Source organism: Pan paniscus, chromosome 18 (assembly GCF_029289425.2).
Source record: "Pan paniscus chromosome 18, NHGRI_mPanPan1-v2.0_pri, whole genome shotgun sequence".
Taxonomy (NCBI): Eukaryota; Metazoa; Chordata; class Mammalia; order Primates; family Hominidae; genus Pan; species Pan paniscus.
In genome coordinates, this window is record NC_073267.2 from 22,364,275 (window position 1) to 22,382,843 (window position 18,569).

The 18,569-nt window shown below is 44.7% G+C and overlaps 1 protein-coding gene across 1 annotated transcript; it reads right to left on the bottom strand.

Annotated features, from left to right (window-relative positions):
• Positions 1-1,422: 1,422 nt before the first annotated feature.
• Positions 1,423-16,292, bottom strand: ZP2 (zona pellucida glycoprotein 2). Its single transcript, XM_034939551.4, has 19 exons — positions 15,437-16,292; positions 15,259-15,347; positions 14,073-14,156; positions 13,595-13,689; positions 10,814-10,966; positions 9,707-9,751; positions 9,396-9,560; positions 8,282-8,378; positions 8,004-8,185; positions 7,099-7,225; positions 6,076-6,263; positions 5,904-5,995; positions 5,678-5,802; positions 5,341-5,530; positions 3,713-3,848; positions 3,540-3,636; positions 2,755-2,838; positions 1,739-1,822; positions 1,423-1,595 (listed from the first exon to the last, which is right to left on the bottom strand). The coding sequence occupies exons 1-19, from the start codon at positions 15,709-15,711 to the stop codon at positions 1,453-1,455; spliced, it is 2,451 nt and encodes an 816-aa protein (XP_034795442.1). The 5' UTR covers positions 15,712-16,292; the 3' UTR covers positions 1,423-1,452.
• Between the last annotated feature and the right edge of the window lie 2,277 nt (positions 16,293-18,569).

Consider the following 18,569-nt stretch of genomic DNA (forward strand, 5'->3'; position numbering starts at 1 on the left):
GATAAAGTCACACAGAATTTTGAATCTAAAACTATTTAGCAGAATGCCTTGGATCCTTAAAAGAAAGTCCAAAGAAGGGTTTTGATGAGACAATTTGATCTTTTGACCCTATTACTCTAGAAATGCCAGACCCTCTACATAAGGTAGGTGTGGTTCTTTCCCTACATCAGAGTCTTATCTGTAAGACCTAACCAAAGGACTTAGAAAGCTACCTTTTAAGTCTGTGTGGCAGAACTCTAGAACAGGTGCCGGGCACAGTGTCTCATGCCTGTAATCCCAACAGTTTGGGAGGCCAAGGCAGGCAGATCACCTGAGGTCAGGAGTTTGAGACCAGCCTGGCCAACATAGTGAAACACCGTTTCTACTAAAAATACAAAAATTAGCTGGGCTTGGTGGCAGGTGCCTGCAATCCCAGCTACTGAGGAGGCTGAGGCAGGAGAATCACTTGAACCCAGGAGGCGGAGGTTGCAATAAGCCGAGATCGCACCTATAGAAAACCACAAGATGACCAGATAGACATCACGATATTCAACCTCAAGGTTAGATTTTTGAAAAACCCAAGAGTATAATGACTGAGCTGACATTTAAATCCAGCCACTAGAAGCTTTCATCACTTTTATTCTTCCTGCCATACGTAGATTTGAAATATTTCCTTGCAAAAATTTTAGACTCAAGTTTTCTAGAATACAAGTGAATTTCCATATATCTTGAAGGTCTCTAAGAGCTGCAGTATAAAGCAGACACTAGTCATGTTGATGACATAATTACTTAGAATAAGAAGACTGGCTACCCTCAGGAAGAAGGCCTCAGGAGAAGGTCAAGATCGAATGCAAGTAATGGAAAACTCACTCTAGGCTCAGTTGAATGGTGGAGTCTGATTCTTGCGATGTTATAACTGAGCCTTAGGACTCTGGCACTTTAGTATTCCTTTCCCTACCAAAGAAAGATTGCTTGTCTTTAGTTATAAGTGGGAAGGTAACTAAATCCTTTTAAGCTCAGGAAAATTGTAAGCTTGAGTGTAACTTGAGTTAGGAATTACCTTGAAGTAAGTTCTTATATTACTTTCTTAGGAACATCTGGTTTCCCTTCCCTTAAAAGAAGGGGGGTGGGATTTATGCCAGTGATCATGGGTAGCTTGCTGGCTTATCCTATGTAAGAGCTTGTAGACTCAAGTGTACCCCCAGAGCTGGGCTATAGCTAAAGCCCTACTGCTGACTGGGAGTGTCAGAGGACTCATGTATTGGGGTTAGAGGATCAGAAGGGGCCAAATGACAGGAAACAATTATACCATGAACTTCCCTATTTGTATCTATATACAAATCCTGCCCAGAGGATTGTGGCTAGGTACTGCCTCCACAATGAGGAACAAAAGAAATGATCCCTTGTCATCTAATCTTAATAAGAATGTGGAAGGCAAGAGGCTTATTTTGACTGCTTTATTTAGAAGCCCATTTAGTGATTTGACACAGTCCTTTTCTCGTACAGGTAGTAGATGAAGCCTAGAGTTGCCACCACACCTGCAAAGGCAGCCACAGCAGCCACAGCTTTGGAACCAACATCTCCAGCAGTCTTGTGCCCTTTGGTGTCCATAGCACCTACAAAGGAAGCAGACATTTGAGTCTTAAGTATTTTTAAATAAGGGTAAGTGGAAGCCTTACATAAGGCTCCCCAGAGAAGGGGGTAAAACTAAGCCTTCAACAGGCTTATTTCAGAAGTTTGCAACATTGAATAAACTTACCTCGTGAGCCAACCTCCTCCCCTGTTTCACTCCTACTCTTCTCCCCACTGCTCCCACTTGCTTTTAGATCAGATGAGCCGACACCTGGGAAGAACCTGAGAGTTTAGTACAACATCTTCATGCTAGTCGATGTGGTTAGCTGTCCCCTGAGGGTGTGATCCCACAGGTTGTTCATTAAGGCTATCTCAGGTAAGGGTATGTGATAACAGGAACAAACTAATACAGACTTAAGTTTGGCCATAGCATGTTAAGATGCACATGCTCTGACCTAATCTTGCTAGAAACATATCTTAAATCTTTGACTACTATACAAGAAATTCAAGAGGATTTTTTTTTTTTTTTTTTTTTTTTGTGGCTGGGTGTGGTGGCTCACACCTGTAATCCCAGCACTTTGGGAGGCTGAGGCAGGTAGATCACTTGAGGTCAGGAGTTTGAGACCAGCCTGGCCAACATGGTAAAACCCTATCTCTACTAAAAATAATAAAAGTAGCTGGGCACAGTGGCAGGTGCCTGTAATCCCTGATACTCGGGAGGCTGAGGCAGGAGAATCACTTGAACCTGGGAGGCAGAGGTTGCAGTGAGCCAAGATCACGCCATTGTACTCCAGCCTGGGCGACAAGAACAAAACTTTATCTCAAAAAGAAAAAAAGGATTCTAGTATGGACTGAGAACAAAACTAGAAATAAACCTATAGATATCCATGAATGAGGATCATGACTAAGGTAGAGCCACGTGGAATCCTAAGGGTTCTTTGTACAGATATAATGTAGATAAGACAGATTAGAGACCAAGTTCTAGATCAGTAGGTAGAAGATATGATCCTACTTGTGTTGAAGTGATTTCTAGAAGGGTACACAGGAGACTTAATAGAAGCCTACTTCTGGGAAGAGACTTAGTCTTTTATTCTTCTATTGTTTAGACTTACCACGGGTACATAGTATATGTAAGCACTGACCGCTTGGCATAAAAAGCTAAGAACTTGAATCCAGGAAGTACTCCAGGCTTTAGGTCCATACCTCTGAATGAGGAGTCATCTGACAACAGGAGAATGGGTCCTGGGAGGCTGACTGTCATTTTCTCTGCTTCAGTGGCCCCTGTGGCTGGAGACAGATGATCAAGTTTGTGTTTGGCCTCTGGAATAGTGGTTCGAGAGGTGTGTCAATGGAATGCTTAGAAGTAGAAGCTCTCTGGAATATTTTGTTCATGTGGTTTGTCTTGCCTTTGCAGGCGAGGTTATGCCCTTTACTGTAGAAGTGGGATGGATTCTTGGGGTCGGGCGTGGTGGCTCATGCCTATAATCCCAGCACTTTTGGGAGGCCGAGGTAGGTGAATCACCTGAGGTCAGGAGATTGAGACCAGCCTGGCCTGGCCAACATGGTGAAACCCTGTCTCTACTAAAAATATAAAAGTTAGCTGGGTGTGTTGGGGGGTTCCTATAATCCCAGCTACTTGGGAGGCTCAGGCAGGAGAATCATTTCCCTTGAACCCTGGAGGCGGAGTGAGCCGAGATCACACCATCTTATTCCAGCCTGGGCAACAAGAGCAAAACTCTGTCTCAAAAAAAAAAAAAAAAAAAGGATAGATTCTTAAAGAACTCATCATCTATAGAACTAGACAAGAAACTGTTCATCTTAGACCTGTCACATGAGTAAGGTAGACTGGACCAAGTTTTGACTGAGCCAACAAGAGCTTTGGGCAGTAAATAAAGTATGAGTTATACCAGTCCTTAAGATCTTCTATTCTAAAAAGTTGATACTTGCTTTGAGTTAGACTCACAGAAACAGGAATTTGAAGTTTTTACCTCGCCTGTGCCTAGAGGACACAGGGCAGGTCACTGAACACAGTGGGGAGTCAGGGGAGAGTCGATTACAGATTAAGGCACTGCAGTGGAAGTAGACCTGGAGACAGAAGAGAGTTACATGGAATCGATGCACTAACATTTAACCTGTCCCTGGTGACTTCTGAATCACTTACCAGGCTAGAGAGCACGTGGGCTTCTGATACAAAGGCAAAAGCCTTCATGTCAAACCTCTGATAGTGATCAGGATGGGTCACAGAGGAGCCGACTGGATGGAAGGTGGTCTGGTAGTTGTCCAGGTCATATGCACAGCTAGGAGGTATGCACCAGGGAGGGATGTCAGTCATATGCATCTTGGAGTCAAATTCAATGTCTGCCCAGATTTAGTCATACGTAATGTCTTCAAAACTATTGCCATATTTACCTTCTACCAGCACCTTTGTTTTACTCAGCATTTCTTACCTGACCTATAATACCTATGAAATCATAAGTTGTATAGACTAGTTATATTTTAACTATTTTAGCAGTACCTGTTTGCCAACTACATGAGAAGTACAAATTATATCATTTCAGAAGACACTGGTTTCTTGGCTAGGTGCAGTAGCTCACACCTGTAATCCCAGCACTGTGGGAGGCTGAGGTGGGCAGATCACCTGAGGTCAGGAGTCTAAGACCAGCCTGGCCAACATGGTGAAACCCCGTTTCTACTAAAGATATAAAAATTAGCTGGGCATGGTGGCAGGCACCTGTAGTCCCAGCTACTTGGGAGGCTAAGGCAGGTGAATCGCTTGAATCTGGGAGGTGGAGGTTGCAGTGAGCCGAGATTGTGCCATTGCACTCCAGCCTGGGGGACAAGAGTGAGACCTCATCTCAAAAACAAAACAGAAGGCTTAGTAACTGAGCTACCACAGCTTCAAGAAAGCAAAGGTGCAGTTTTAGCCAAGTACACACTATTCCATAAGAATGAGTGAGATCCAGTTGTAGGACAGGACACGGCAGGAGAGCTGTAAGGTTGAACACCTATGTGTACAAGTGTGTGGCTGCAACCTCAGAGCGTCAGTGCTCAGATTCTAGAGTCAGATGGATATTCCAATACAAGCTCCATTGTTCAAGTATTGTTTTGGGCTGGTTATTTCGGCAGCAAGCTGGGGTTTCTTCATGAAAGACGAAGACTAGTACAACTAGTGGATGTGGAATACATAGCACTGTGCCTGGCATATGGTAGGTGTTCAGATGAATAGAGGCTAGAGACCAGTCTTTCCAGATGATCAACACCATAGTAGAGTCAGACTTTCTGGGGCTTTGGAACTCATTCCTTAAGATTCAAGAGGTGATTGGAAGGCAGCATGTGGCCAAGTGTGGTGGTTCACACCTGTAATCCCAGTACTTTGGGAGGCCAAGGTAGGTGGATCACCTGAAGTCAGGAGTTTGAGACCAGCCTGGCCAACATGGCAAAACCCTGTCTCTACTAAGATTGCAAAAATTAGCTGGGCTTGGTGGTGTGCCCCTGTAATCTCAGCTACCCAGGAGGCTGAGGTAGGAGAATTGCTTGAACCCAGGAGGCAGGGGCTACAGTGAGCTAAGATCATGCCGCAGCACCCCAACCTGGGTGAAAGAATGAGACCCCATCTCAAAACAAAAAAAAACAAAAAACAGAAGGCAGAAGAGTCCCAATTAGAAAACAAGGACTAAATCAGGATCTCAAATGACTGAATGCTGCTCTAAAGCCCAAGAGGGTTTATTCCCATTACTGGCAAGTTTTGATGGATTAGCTGGGTAACCTGATAGTACAGGGAGTACCTACCCATCCACGACAACGTTCCACTGGGGGAAAGAGTCTGGATCCATGGTGGACGTCGCCCAGCAGTCATCTAAGACCAGCTTGATGTTGGGGTCATCCCTGTTTAGGACTCTCACTTCCATGTAAATTGGTTGGCGGAGGAATCTCACTAGAGGGTACTCGTTTTCCCCATAAGGTTGTTGGTAGGAATTATCTGAAATTGAATGGTATTCAAGTAGTTAATGGCTGCAACACAGATTCATAGGTCATCACTGCTCCATTAGTCTGGCAGTATCAGGATGTTCATTTTAGGGAGAAGTTTGAGATCATTTAAGCAATTTCACAGACTGCAATCTCTTACCTGGGTAGCTTTGCAGGATCAAGGTAAATGGACCCAACTTCACTGAGGCCACTGGAGGAGTAAGGCTTTCAACATTGATGTTTAGTAGCATGTCATTCCTGCTATAAGAACACTTCACTGTCATTCTGTAAGAGTTTGGAGGGAAGGTAGGTACAGAAAATTTCAGGTTAAAAAATTGCTTGAGTTTAAACTAGAGCTTAAGAGTCAAATAGCAATTTTATCTCACCTGAACTCACTGTCTCTAGATATTTTGCTTGGAGGAAAATCCATCCAGAGAGCATGTATTTCGTTTTCATAGACGACTTTATCATCTTCGAACTTAAATGTCAGAGAAAGTGGGTTAGCAGCCAGTTATGTCAAAGATGAGACTTAACCTCGTGCCATCTGCCAGTACTAACCTTATATCTCGTTCCACATCCATTCAGGGGTATGTGGAACCGTACCAGCCCCTGAGACTGAGCCTCAAAGACAGGCTGGCAGGATGAGTTTCCCACCCTCAGAGTACCCAGGTCAAGAGCTGGTTGTGTTTGGTAGCTGTAGACCTCGACGTCCATAAACCCATCCTGGGTGCACAGCTCCCCTGTAACTAGACAGCGGTGAAAGTTTAGAGAAAATAAGTTTGTCTGCCCTGTGATACTGTCATCTCCCAACCTGATATGCTACGAGGGAGAAATTCTAATTTAGCAGGAGGCATCAGAATCTGTTTTGAAGTCTTTATGAGGGAACCTTGATCAGCAGCTTGAATTACAAAGGGAGCTGAAGTTAGTTGATTGTTCTGTGTGAGAGTAGGACTTTTCATCCAAAGGAGGGACCAGTAGATGTAGGAAGAAGTGCTATATGGTATAAGACCAGTGAGAATCCTGATGAAGGGCAGGAGTTGACTCAAGGTTAAACTTAATGTGGCTTTAAGTACAGCGCCTATGTTATTGTATCCTTTCTTTGTATACTCACAAATCCTGAGTAGTTTGGGGAGAAACTGAGGCAGGAGCTGGTTTTCCTATTTGATCTGACCTGTGCAGATCACATTAAACAGAAGCACATGGTGGAGGCAATGTTAAACAAGAGATATTCACTCTGTATTTAAGAATTTGCAGGAATTTTGGGGTGGGGGGGTACTTAAACTTAATTCTAATTAGAAGTTTGAATATTCTTACCTAGATGTCAGGTTCAGGCTCCTAAGCCAAAATATCTACATTGCTTAACCATGGAGCAGTTACCATAAAACCTACCTATGTAGGGATCTTAAAAATATCATACTTAGGACCCCATCATAGCAGCTACACTGTTTCTAATCTGACTAGTCGTTAGTTTCTTCAGTCTATAAGCAATAGATCAGAATCTGACCTTCTATACATTTGCCCACATGTACAAGAGCCAAGGGAGAAAAAAGGTAGAACATGATTTTAATAAAAGGTCTTTACCTATAGAAACGGGTGACTCACAGAGACACTCAGGATAGATCACCATGGATACTGTCTCTGGCCGAAGGAGAAAGGTCAGCTTGAGTGAAGCTAAGTAGAACTGATGGAGTAGGCATTTTTCAGATAACTGAAATGAGAAAATGTCAATTAGCAGCCACAGTCTGTTGGGGCCCGGAACTGTCACAGGGAGGCAGGAAGCAAGTCCACTAAATACTTGCAGGACACACTCCAGACTTATCTGGGCTCCCTTTAAACCAAAACAAGAGAGACCCTATCACTTCCTCAGATCTGGATATATCCCCAGGCAGATTTATTGCTTTAAACTCATGCCCTGGAGTACCCAGCACGGTACTCTTTGTACGAGGCACTAAAGCTTGAATTAGCAGATCAAATTCCAAAGAATAGTGGAATCCTCTGCCAAGCCAGGTCTGAGTCAAAAGGACTCTACAGATGTTATAAAATGGTATTGCATAACATGTACCCCCAACCTAAGATTGTTCTCTGGTATCCCTGGCAGTTCTAGTGAAGACTAACCTCAACAGCAACAGTACGGGACCCTTTTGTTTAGATCAAGGTGTCCTGTTCGTTGACCAGGACAGATTCATCATTAGGTATTTGACAAGTAGTTGCTACTACTCAGTTGGGGCCTTAGACAGTTTTAAGACTTAGAAAGACTTAGACGATTTTTCATGACAGAAATTAAAGAGGTTTTGTGTTAGAGAATGAACTTTAGTTACTTGATATTTCACTTATACAAGATGATCAAATGAGGCCTTTTGGAGTTTGAATCTGTTATGTTGGCAATTAGAGCTCACGGGCAAGTTATCAGCCGTATGAGGACTACCCACAAGAGTATACTTCAAGTCAGGACCCGGTGGAGTTCAGTGGTTGACAATTGAACATACTTTCGTTTTGAGCAGAGTTTTGCTGAAATGCAATTTCATGCCATTTGTTGCTTCTAGATCAATTCCATTATCATGCAGCTGGCTCACATCAATGTTCCGGTTTTCAAAGCTCACAGACTTAAGCTTCCCAGGAAACTCTGGTATGGTGAGAGTCATGTGTGTGGCATTGCAGGTCACAGGATCTAGAAGGAGTGACAACAGAATGCCCATTACCAGCCTTGATTAAGCTTCTAGGACAATGTCTCCCACACTGAGGTTGCAGCTATCTGGGACCTTACCTGGTGCACAAATAGCTTGTGAAGAGAAGATCACCTTCTGTCCAGGAGATACAAATGTAAGCTTCAGAGACACCATGTAGAGATGACTATTACCTTGCTAGGGGGAGAAATAACAGTGATCTTCAAAAACATTGGTTACTTGAATCTCTAACCAGTAAGAATCATCTTGGCAAGTATATATCCAAGTAATGGGCACTACTTTGACACAAGTAGGATTTAAGCATTTGTCTAATGACTAATTTGTCTAATCTGGAGGTATATTAGTTTTAACCTTGTTCTAACATCTGGAAGAATGTTGTCTAGATCACCTGTAGCCAATGACTTCTAGGCAGATAAGATCTGTCCTTACCCCATATGACTATTTTAAAGTATCAGCAGCCAGACAATGTTTTCAAGCCTCAATCCATTTGTGTTCTTACTGGGAGATAGGACTGTTCTTGAAGTGGTTGGCATTTGAGCACTTACATCTCAGGACCTGTCCTAAGTACTTTAGGAGATTAATTCATTTAGTGCAGCGTTCAGACTATTGGCCTGGAAAGCACCAATACTTGCTATAAAATAATATAGGACAATGACAACCCAAACAGAACCCCTTAACCCATAAAGCTTTCAGGAATATGCTTGTTCTGTGTTGTACTATAGATTTAAGACTATGGGAAAGAGACTAGATTGAGGTAAGGATTATGTCTATTTTTGAGAAATGGTCTCGCTCTGTTGCCCAGGCTGGAGTGCAGTGGTACAATCTCGGCTCACTGCAACTTCTACCTCCTGGGTTCAAGCGATTCTCCCACCTCAGTCTCCTGAGTAGTTGGGATTATAGGCGTGTACCATCTCACCCAGTTAAGTTTTTGTGTTTTTAGTAGAGACAGGGTTTCACTAAACAGACAGGGTTGGCCGGGCTGGTCTTGAACTCCTGACCTCAAGCGATCTGCCCGCTTCAGCCTTCCAAAGTGCTGGGATTACAGGTGTGAATACCCAGCGAAGTGTTTGGCACTTAATAGGCATTAAAATGGGTTGTATTATAAGTTAATGTGAAGACATGGTTGAGATCATGCTTCAATTTAGGAATACTGGCCTGTGCTTTGGTGGTACAAAGCCAGACTTCCACACCTACCACATAGTGAGTCACTCCAGTGGCATTGAATGGCACGTGGAAGGTCATCCTGTGGTTGTCAATCAAGAGGCTGAAGCCTTCCTTCATGGCCTCTGGCAGGGTCAGAGTTTTGGCTCTTGCACCATCACCAACCTCAATGCTCCATCCCATCTGAACTTTGGTCCCCTGAAGTCAAAAAGCTTTGTTTAGAGGGCTGGTGCTCCCTTAACCAAGTCTCTGGTAGTCTAACAATTTATCAGGTTAAAGGTAATATCACCTTTAACATAGAATTAAAGGTTATTAAGGTCTGATTTTTAAAATTTGCTTCATACCTTACTGTCGTCAGCCAAGCCAGAGAAGACCCGTGGCAAGGAAAACTGGAAGAAAAGAATTGTGATGTAAGACTTTGATATGGAGGTAGATGTTTCCCAATTCATGCCAGAAATTGCTGTGTGGTTGTCATACCAAAAGGCCTGCTTGTGGGATGCAGTGGAAGAAGCACATGAACCCTGACTGTGCCCTTAGATGTCATTATACTTCTTTGAACTTCTGATCCCAAGAGGCAGCTGGAAGATCTAAGCTCCTTTCCAGTTGTAAGTTGGGACACATTTCTCCCCCAAGATAGAGTTTCGCTCTTCGCCCAGGCTGGAGTGCAATGGTGGAATCTCGGCTCACTGCAACCTCCATCTCCTGGGTTCAAGCGATTCTCCTGCCCCAGCCTCCCAAGTAGCTGGGATTACAGGAATGTACTACCATACCCGGCTAGTTTTTTGTATTTAGTAGAGATGGGTTTTCACCATGTTGGTCAGGCTGGTCTCAAACTCCTGACCTCAGGTGATCCACCCACCTCAGCCTCCCAAATTGCTGGGATTACAGGCATGAGCCACCATGCCTGACCAGGACAATGTTCTTAAACGTTTGCCCTTTCACCAATGTCCATAGAAATCAGGTACTATGTAAAAGCCATGCAGTTCTATCATTGTTATTGAGTTGCTTTTATGTCAGTGTTATTTTTAGTTGTCCATTGTTGACATTAGCCATGTTAGACTCTAAACCCATGAAGATGTGACTGGGTCGTTTTGTTCACTTATTGTATCTTAGCATCTAGGGTAGGGCCTGGAACATGGCATGTATTCCATTTGTCAGATGATTAGTGTGAGTGCAACTACCAATAAAACCCTATTGCCATGCATGATGTGCCAAGTACCATGTATATACCCTTAGTAAATTCTTAGAGCCACCCTGAGGTAAGCATTATTGTCCCATCACTTTGGACTTGGAAACAAAGCCTCAGGGTAAAGTTAAACCTCATCACACAGAAAATTAGCAAGTACAGAATTAAATCATGGTCTGATTTCTAAGCCCCGCCCTGGTTAGATCATCATCATATTGCCCCTGCAGTAGCCATATACCCCGAGCAGTCAGCCCATTTCACTCACAGACATGAAATCCTTCTGGCAGATTGTAGATGCTGAAAGCCCCTGGGTCTCTTCTACTTGCATAGCTGGACAGAAGAACTGATACATGACAGCTCCGTGTCTTAAGGCAGCACTGTCGTTCATGACTCTGATGGTCATCTGGTGTCCACCATGCTGTGTACAGATAGCACAGTGGGAACAGAGTAAGTACTGTACCCCCATGGGATTCTAGAATACCATCTGACCCATCTGAGTGGGAAAACCCTTAAAGTTACTAATACCACAAGTGCTGGAAGGTACCTCATTCCCGTACCAGGAGACTAGCTAGCCCATTGTAATCTGTTAGTGAAGACTCATGCTGATAGGCCAGTTTTAGCATCAGGAAATGGAGTTCAGTTTCTATTTCTCTTATGTGTACCCTATGTCTCAGTACCATGGTCCTGGCTGAATGGGGTTGGTATGGGGCTTCTACCCAGGTTATCTGAATACTTGTTAAGCACCTAAGTAGCTGCCATTGTGCTGGGTAGAGCTACCCTTGCTATTACCCCTGACCTTAGGAAACTCAGTCTAAAAGTAGGGGTCAGCCAACCTTTTTCCATTATGCATTAGCAACTGTTTTAGACTCATGTGAGCCACATGAAATCCATAGCATGTTTCCTTAAAAGAACTTTAAAAAGATAAAAGCCAGCTGGGCATGGTGGCTCATTGCCTGTAACTCCAGCACTTTGGAGGCTGAGGCAGACTGACTGCTTGAGCTCAGGAGTTCAAGACCAGCCTGTGCAACATGGTGAGAGACTCCATCTCTATATATATATTAAACACACACACACACACACACACACACACGCACACCACAAAAGTTAGCTGGGTGTGGTGGTATATGCCTGTGGTCTCAGCTACTGGGCAGGCTGAGGTGGTACTGAGACATAGGGTAGGGGATTGCTTGAGCCCGGGAGGTAGAGGTTGCAGTGAGCCGAGATTATGCCACTGCATGCCAGCCTGGACAACAGCAAGACCCTGTCTCAAGAAGATTAAGAAGATAAAACCCATTCTTAGTTTGAAAACCAAACAAAAACAAAAACAAACAAAAACACAAAAAAAAACCCATGAACTAGGCACAGTGGTTCATGCCTATAATCCCAGTGCTTTGGAAGGCTGAGGTGGGAGGATCCCTTGAGGCCAGAAGTTTGAGGCCAGCCTGGACAACATGGTGAAATCCCCATTTTGACAAGACAAAGATTAGACAGGCATAGTGTTGCATGCCTGTAGCCCCAACTAGTTGGGAGGCTGAGACAGGAGAATCCCTTGAGCCCAGCAGTTCTAGGCTGCAGTGAGCCATGATTGCAGCCACTACTTTCCAGCCTGGGCTACAGAGCAAGCCTGCCTCAGAAAGAGACCATGGACTGCGTTTGGCCATCCACAGGTTATGGTTTGCAGACCCTTAGTCTAAGGGAATGCGACTCTAAGACCTCTAATGTTGAGAAGGTCTGTTTTAGAAGGAAATTATCAGGTTTTTCATGAAGGACCTATGATTACTTCATTGATTGATCACAGAGGGCTTTAGGGGACTAGATGACTTACAGTTCAAGCCTGTTTACAGAGTAGGGTCTAAGACTGTATCTGTACAAAGCTTAGACTGCTGACCACCTGCATCGTAATCAGATGGTATAGACTGTTAGATATGCAGATTCCCAGAACTCACCCCAGGCCTATGTCCAACTAGTCAAATCCAAACTTTCCAAATTACAACTTGCTAGCTTCTGCTTAGACAGGTTGCTTTTATTGCTCCTAATATTCCTGATTGGGCAATACTGTTGCTTGGCAATAGAAAAACCCTTACTGCTTAGCTGCTGTTTGCCTTTTAACACCTGTTTCTATAGGTCAGATTTCTATTTGCTAGCACCAAAATAGTCTTCCATCTCATGTTGGGGTTCACAGATCAAAATAGCTCGTGTTTCATCATTTGTTGTATCCAGGTTCTGCACCAGGTCTTAATCTGTAGAACATCATTAGTCTTCATTACCCCCATGGAGCAGGCACCATTACTCTCATCTTCTAATGGGCAAACAGGCTTGAAAGGGCTCACTTACTGGAAATTACACCTGATTAGTGGTAGAGCCAGGGTTCAAGGGCTCAAGTACTTGAATGCCAGGGTTTCTCATCCTCAACACTGACATCTCAGTCCTGGTAATTCTGTGTTATGGGGAGGAGACTTGGGTAATGTTGGTTGTCTGCCAGCATCTTTGGCTTGTATCCATTAGATGCCAGTAGTAGCTCTTCTACCTTCAGTTGTGATAACCAAAGATGTTTCTAGATGTTGTCAAATGTCCCCTGGACAGATTCCCCCCACCCTCCTCCAGACAGTTTTGCTCTTGTTGCCCAGGCTGGAGGGCAATGGAGCAATCTCAGCTCACTGCAAACCTCTGTCCCCTGGGTTTAAGCGATTCTCCTGCCTCAGCCTCACAAGTAGCTGGGATTACAGGTGTGTGCTACCACACCCAGCTAGTGTTTTGTATTTTTAGTAGGGATGGGGTTTCACCATGTTGGCCAGGCTGGTCTCAAACTTCTGACCTCAGGTGATCCACCCGTCTCAGCCTCCTAAAGTGCAGAGATTATAGGCATGAGCCATCACACCTGGCCTAGACAGATTATAATAGAAAAGAAGAGCCACACATGAGACACCACCCCCTGGGTTGAGAGCCACTGCTTTACTCCAAAGAGAAAGTTCTTAGCCAAGTTTACTGCCAGTAACTCTTAGGTTACTACGTACTTCCCCAAGAACTGCTCAAAGCAATGACTTACCACTCTCCTGGTACAGTTATCATAGGTAGCCCTCAGGGTGAGCTTTTCTGGGTCCAGGATGTAAGTGCAGTTCGGCATGTCGAGACCAAGAGGATCTGCCAAGGCCAGAGCAGGTTAGACAGGATGGCTGAGTACATTTCAGTGACAATCCAAAGCTACAGAGTCAAGACCACCAGTCCATTTCTAAGGCACTTCAGTCCCTTCACTTCCGCCCCAACTCAGTGATAGAACTTGAGCTTTGAGATGGTATGACTTGCAGCCAGAGGCTTCCCAGAGATGCTGGCATAAGACACACTTTCGAAGACAGACAGGTCTTCCATGCTGGGTGGCTTCATGCAAATCAGGTATCCCCATGGCATCATGGGAGTTGGATGCCGTTGCTGCAGGAGTTTGGGTACTCTGCTCCCCAAACAGGATTGACCTAAGCCAAAGGCTGTCTGCTAATCAGGACTATGAGGAGATAACACACGTTACCTACCCACCACAGATGCATGCCATTTCTTGGTGCCAGGACTGCTTGGGAACTCCACTGTTATTTCCCTTTCATCGCAAGTGACAGTGCCTAAGGAGCAAAGGAAGCATTTGGGGGCTTTGAGTCATGAGTGATGCAACTCCTACAAAAGTGTATAGACTCCTCTCAGATGGGAGGGATTCCAGATGAGGGAGGCAAGAATCGTCCCCTACCCTGGGAGAGCTCACAAACAAGTGGCCAAGACAACAACAATACAATATGCCAAGAACTGTAAGGAAAATATCAGGTACCCAGGGCTTTTGAAGTGTTCCAGTAAGAAGCCCAGGTTAGGGTTGACAAGCAGGTCTGTAGGAGCCAGGTCAACACCTTGACAGTGGAGCAGATGGAGGCAGGCCCGAAAAACTGACAAAAGCTTTGTCAACAGGTTTTGCAAATTGATGTTAAACAAAGTCCTGGGTAAGTCCCAGAACTTTATTTATTTATTTTGAGACGGAGTCTCTCTGTCACCCAGGCTGGAGTGCAGTGGCACGATCTCAACTCACCTCAACCTCCGCCTCCCAGGTTCAAGCAATTCTCCTGCCTCAGCCTCCCAGGTAGCTGGGATTACATGTGCCCACCACCACATCCAGCTAGTTTTTGTATTTTTGGTAGAGATGGGGTTTCACCACACTGGCCAGGCTAGTCTCAAACTCCTGAGCTCAGGTGATCCGCCTGCCTTGGCTTCCCAAAGTTCTGGGATTACAGGCGTGAGCCCCGGCGCCTGGCTGCATTTTTTTTTTTAAAGATCAAGTTTTGCCCATCATCTGCTACTCTGCAGCCTCTGGCTCAGGTGAACGTCAAGTGAGCAGCTCCAGTTTTGCCTGTTATGTCGATGTTTTCCTTAAGCATGAGTTTGTGTTTGAAGATTGCTGCTCCTAAAGATGAGGGCTTAGTGTGGTGGTTTGCTGTTCTGTGGATACCATAAAGCTTGAGGCAGTGAGGGATTGGAAGGCAGTGCAAGTGTTTGAGTTTTCATTTAGCAGGTATAGTGAGTCTACAGGTTAGCAGAAGAAAGATCCAGTAACCTGACCAAGGTAATAAACGGGGTGAATGGAGGTTGTCTGAGCCAGGCCTGTGTTTCTTGGCCAGCTAGGCCTTCCAGCTGCAACCTGTTTTCTCTGCTAAGAAGACTTCTGTCACCCAAGAGACATACCTGGAAAGGCAGGATTTACCAACTGAGAAACATCTATGGAGTTCACTGAAGTCACAAGGGCGAAGAAGAGAGAAATCGACCTGTAGGTGCTGGAAAGAGACAGGGAGATAGTCAAGGAAGAATGGACTTTAACAAACAAAGCTACCATACCCCTCCCTCCACTTCCAGAATTACTCACCTCCAGCCTGCATTGAACCAGCCTGAGGGACTCCAAGAGCCTCCTCTCTGCCTGCACGCCATAGCAGAAGGCACTACCAGATCAACCAGGTAGAGGGTAGGCTGCTCTGTGTTTTTATAGCAGGAAGCCAGCCGCATCCACACCCTCTCCCCATTGGGGGCACCTGAATCTTGCCCCTTCTCCCAGCTGAAAGGGAAGGATTGGGGAAGGAAGTGGCCTCTGATTCCTGACAGCTTGCGCCGGGTATTCTGCCAGCTGCCCTGTGGGCCAGGCATGAAATCAGAGTTTGCTGAAATCAGCTCCAGGTGAGTGAATTGGTGTTTTCCCTATAACTATGGGGGAAATTAGGATCTTTTGGGCAAATTATTTACAACTGCAATGTACAGCGAAAGAGAATCATGGGCTTTATGGAGAAAAAAACAAGTCTTGTTCACACCACTACATTTTTTTTTTTTTTTTTTTTTAGATTCAGTTTCACTCTGTCACCCAGGCTGGAGTGCACTGGTGCAATCTCGGCTCACTGCAACCTCTGCTTCCTGGGTTCAAGCAATTCTCCTGCCTCAGCCTCCTGAGTAGCTGGGATTACAGGTGCACGCCACCACACCTGGCTAATTTTTGTATTTTGAGTAAAGATTGGGTTTCACCGTGTTGGTCAGGGTGGTCTCGAACTCCTGACCTAGGTGATCCACGTGCCTCGGGCTCCCAAAGTGCTGGGATTACAGGCGTGAGCCATTGCACCTACCCTAAAACCTTTTAAGTAACATCTAGTCTTCTGGCTACTGCAGAAGTTACCCTGATAATGCACAGGAAGTGTCTTTAAAAAAATGAATGAAGCCTTGTTGACCCCCAAGTGTAAAAGCTTAAGCTTACCGCAAAGATACAATTTCAGAAGGATTCAGAGAAAAGGCAAAAGTCACTCATAATAGTGCCACTGCTAATATTTAGGTGAGTAACTTTACAGACATGTTTCTACAAACACCACACACAATTTTTTTAAAAACTGGGAGGAAAGTTTAAATACTGTTTTGTAATCTGCTACTGTCACTTTATAACTATTAAACATAAAGCTCTCTGTTACCATTTTAGGGTGGCATAATATTCAATTTGAGATAAATCTGTGTTTATATAATTTCCTTAATTATGAGCTTAAGGTGGCTTGTAATTTTTCATCATTATAAGCAGTAACATGATGAGCATTCTGATACATATCCTTGGGTAACCCTCAAGATAAATTCCTCAAAGTAAAACTTCTGGGTAAAAGGGAGTAGTGATCTAATAAGAATGTTATATTGTTGTAAAGCACTTGGAAGTTTCCCAGTGGGGAAACTGAGGCAAGGCAACTTGCCCCAACAATGTCAGGGACCAGGTGGAGAACTCAGATTTCCTGAGGCCTGATGGATGTGTTTTTTCAACATCTTTCACTGCTCTTTGAGATAACTAGATGTCTGCAGCCCATGTTCCAAAATAGGTGAATATAATGCTTAGACTCCGTTCAAGTGGTGGGTGACACTTGCAATTATTAGGTTGGTGCAAAAGTGATTGCAGTTTTTGCCGCTACTTTTATGTATGTATTTGAGATGGAGTCTTGCTCTGTTGCCCAGGTGGGAGTGCAGTGGCACAATCTTGGCTCACTGCAACCTCTGTCTCCTGGATTCAAGCGATTCTCCTGCCTCAGCCTCCCGGGTAGCTGGGATTACAGGCGCCCACCACCAAGCCCAGCTAATTTTTGTATTTTTAGTAGAGACAGGGTTTCACCGTGTTGGCCAGGCTGGTCTCAAACTCCTGGCCTCAAGTGATCCAACCGTGTCAGCCTCCCAAAGTGCTGGGATTACAGGCGTGAGCCACTGTGCCCGGCCCTTTGCCACTACTTTTAATGGCAAAAACTGCAATTATTTTTGCATCATCCTAAACTGTATTGATTCATGTGTTGCCTTTGAGGTATAACCTGAGGCATCTGAAATAACATTGGAGATTAACTGTTTCCCTGACTTCCTTGATCAAAAGGATCACATGGAGCTCTCATTAATATCACAGATTCCAGGGTCCCACCCAAAAGCTGCTGAATTAGACTCTCCAGAAGATGTGCCTGGGAAATATTTACTTAACGAGCACCACAGGTGATTCTTATAATCAGGAAAACCTGGAAAATACTTGGAGGGAGCGAGGCGAGAAAATCTGTGGTGGCCAGTGGTTAACCTCTTTACGGGAATTGAGTAGATTACATCCCAGCGGAATTGGGAAGAAGGAGCAAAATACAGATAAGTTTTTGGGGATAGAGATGGTAAAAGGATTTCATTTTATAGCCAAAGCATGATAGCAATAGTTTCTCCTTCTATGCATATTTTTCTGAAAAGTGGCACCTTTTCTACAAATATAATTTATTGCCACAATGGTTAAGACTATGATAAGACATTAGAGGAAAAAGAAGCATAGACGTGAGACTCAGAGCCCTATTGAGAAGGTGGTCAGAGAAGTGATGGGTTAATGTGCTTATTCAGCCTCCCTCAGACCCCACCTCCCTTCCCACCGCGCTACTCACTCCCCTCGAGATGGTGTCTTTCTCCAGAGCGGGAAGTTTTTGCCTTGGAAAGGGCAGCTTTGGTCAGAGCCCCCAAATTTTGGGTTTCTAAAAGGTTAAGGGGCAGCACAGAGACCCCAAGCAGGAGATGTGGTGAGAAAGCCCACTGTGGGCTGGTGAAGCTGGTACGTGCACCAGAGATTAATTTTGTTTGTCTCACCTAACCCAGACCTGTGGTGTGCTAGGGACAGCCACTGAACAAATGGCTCTGGGCCCAGGAGCATCCATGTCTAGGATTCTGCTGTGGAAAAGCAGGAAGCTACCATGTGTTCAGCAACTGACTTTGAACACAGGAAGAAATAGCTGCTCCGTAAAACAGTGTCTCCTATCAGGAGGTAGGAAAAACTAAAGTTTTTACAAAAATGATTCTTAACATTCTGTTCTCACTTATAAGTGGGAGCTGAACAATGAGAACACATGGACACAGGGAGGGGAACAACACACACTGGGTCCTGGTGGCAGGGGTCGGGGGGTGGGGGGAGGGAGAGCATCAAGATAAATAGCTAATGCATGCGGGGCTCAATACCTAGGTGATGGGTTGATAGGTGCAGCAAA

What these genes read in the sequence shown, in the direction of transcription:
- ZP2 (XM_034939551.4), bottom strand. Translation starts at nt 15,711, where the DNA reads ATGCCTGGCCCACAGGGCAGCTGGCAGAATACCCGGCGCAAGCTGTCA. An exon ending in GGTAAATCCTGCCTTTCCAG is followed by an intron (nt 14,157 to 15,258) that starts GTATGTCTCTTG and finishes TTTGCTCCTTAG; the next exon opens with GCACTGTCACTTGCGATGAA. An exon ending in TGGAACGTTGTCGTGGATGG is followed by an intron (nt 3,849 to 5,340) that starts GTAGGTACTCCC and finishes CATACCTCCTAG; the next exon opens with CTGTGCATATGACCTGGACA.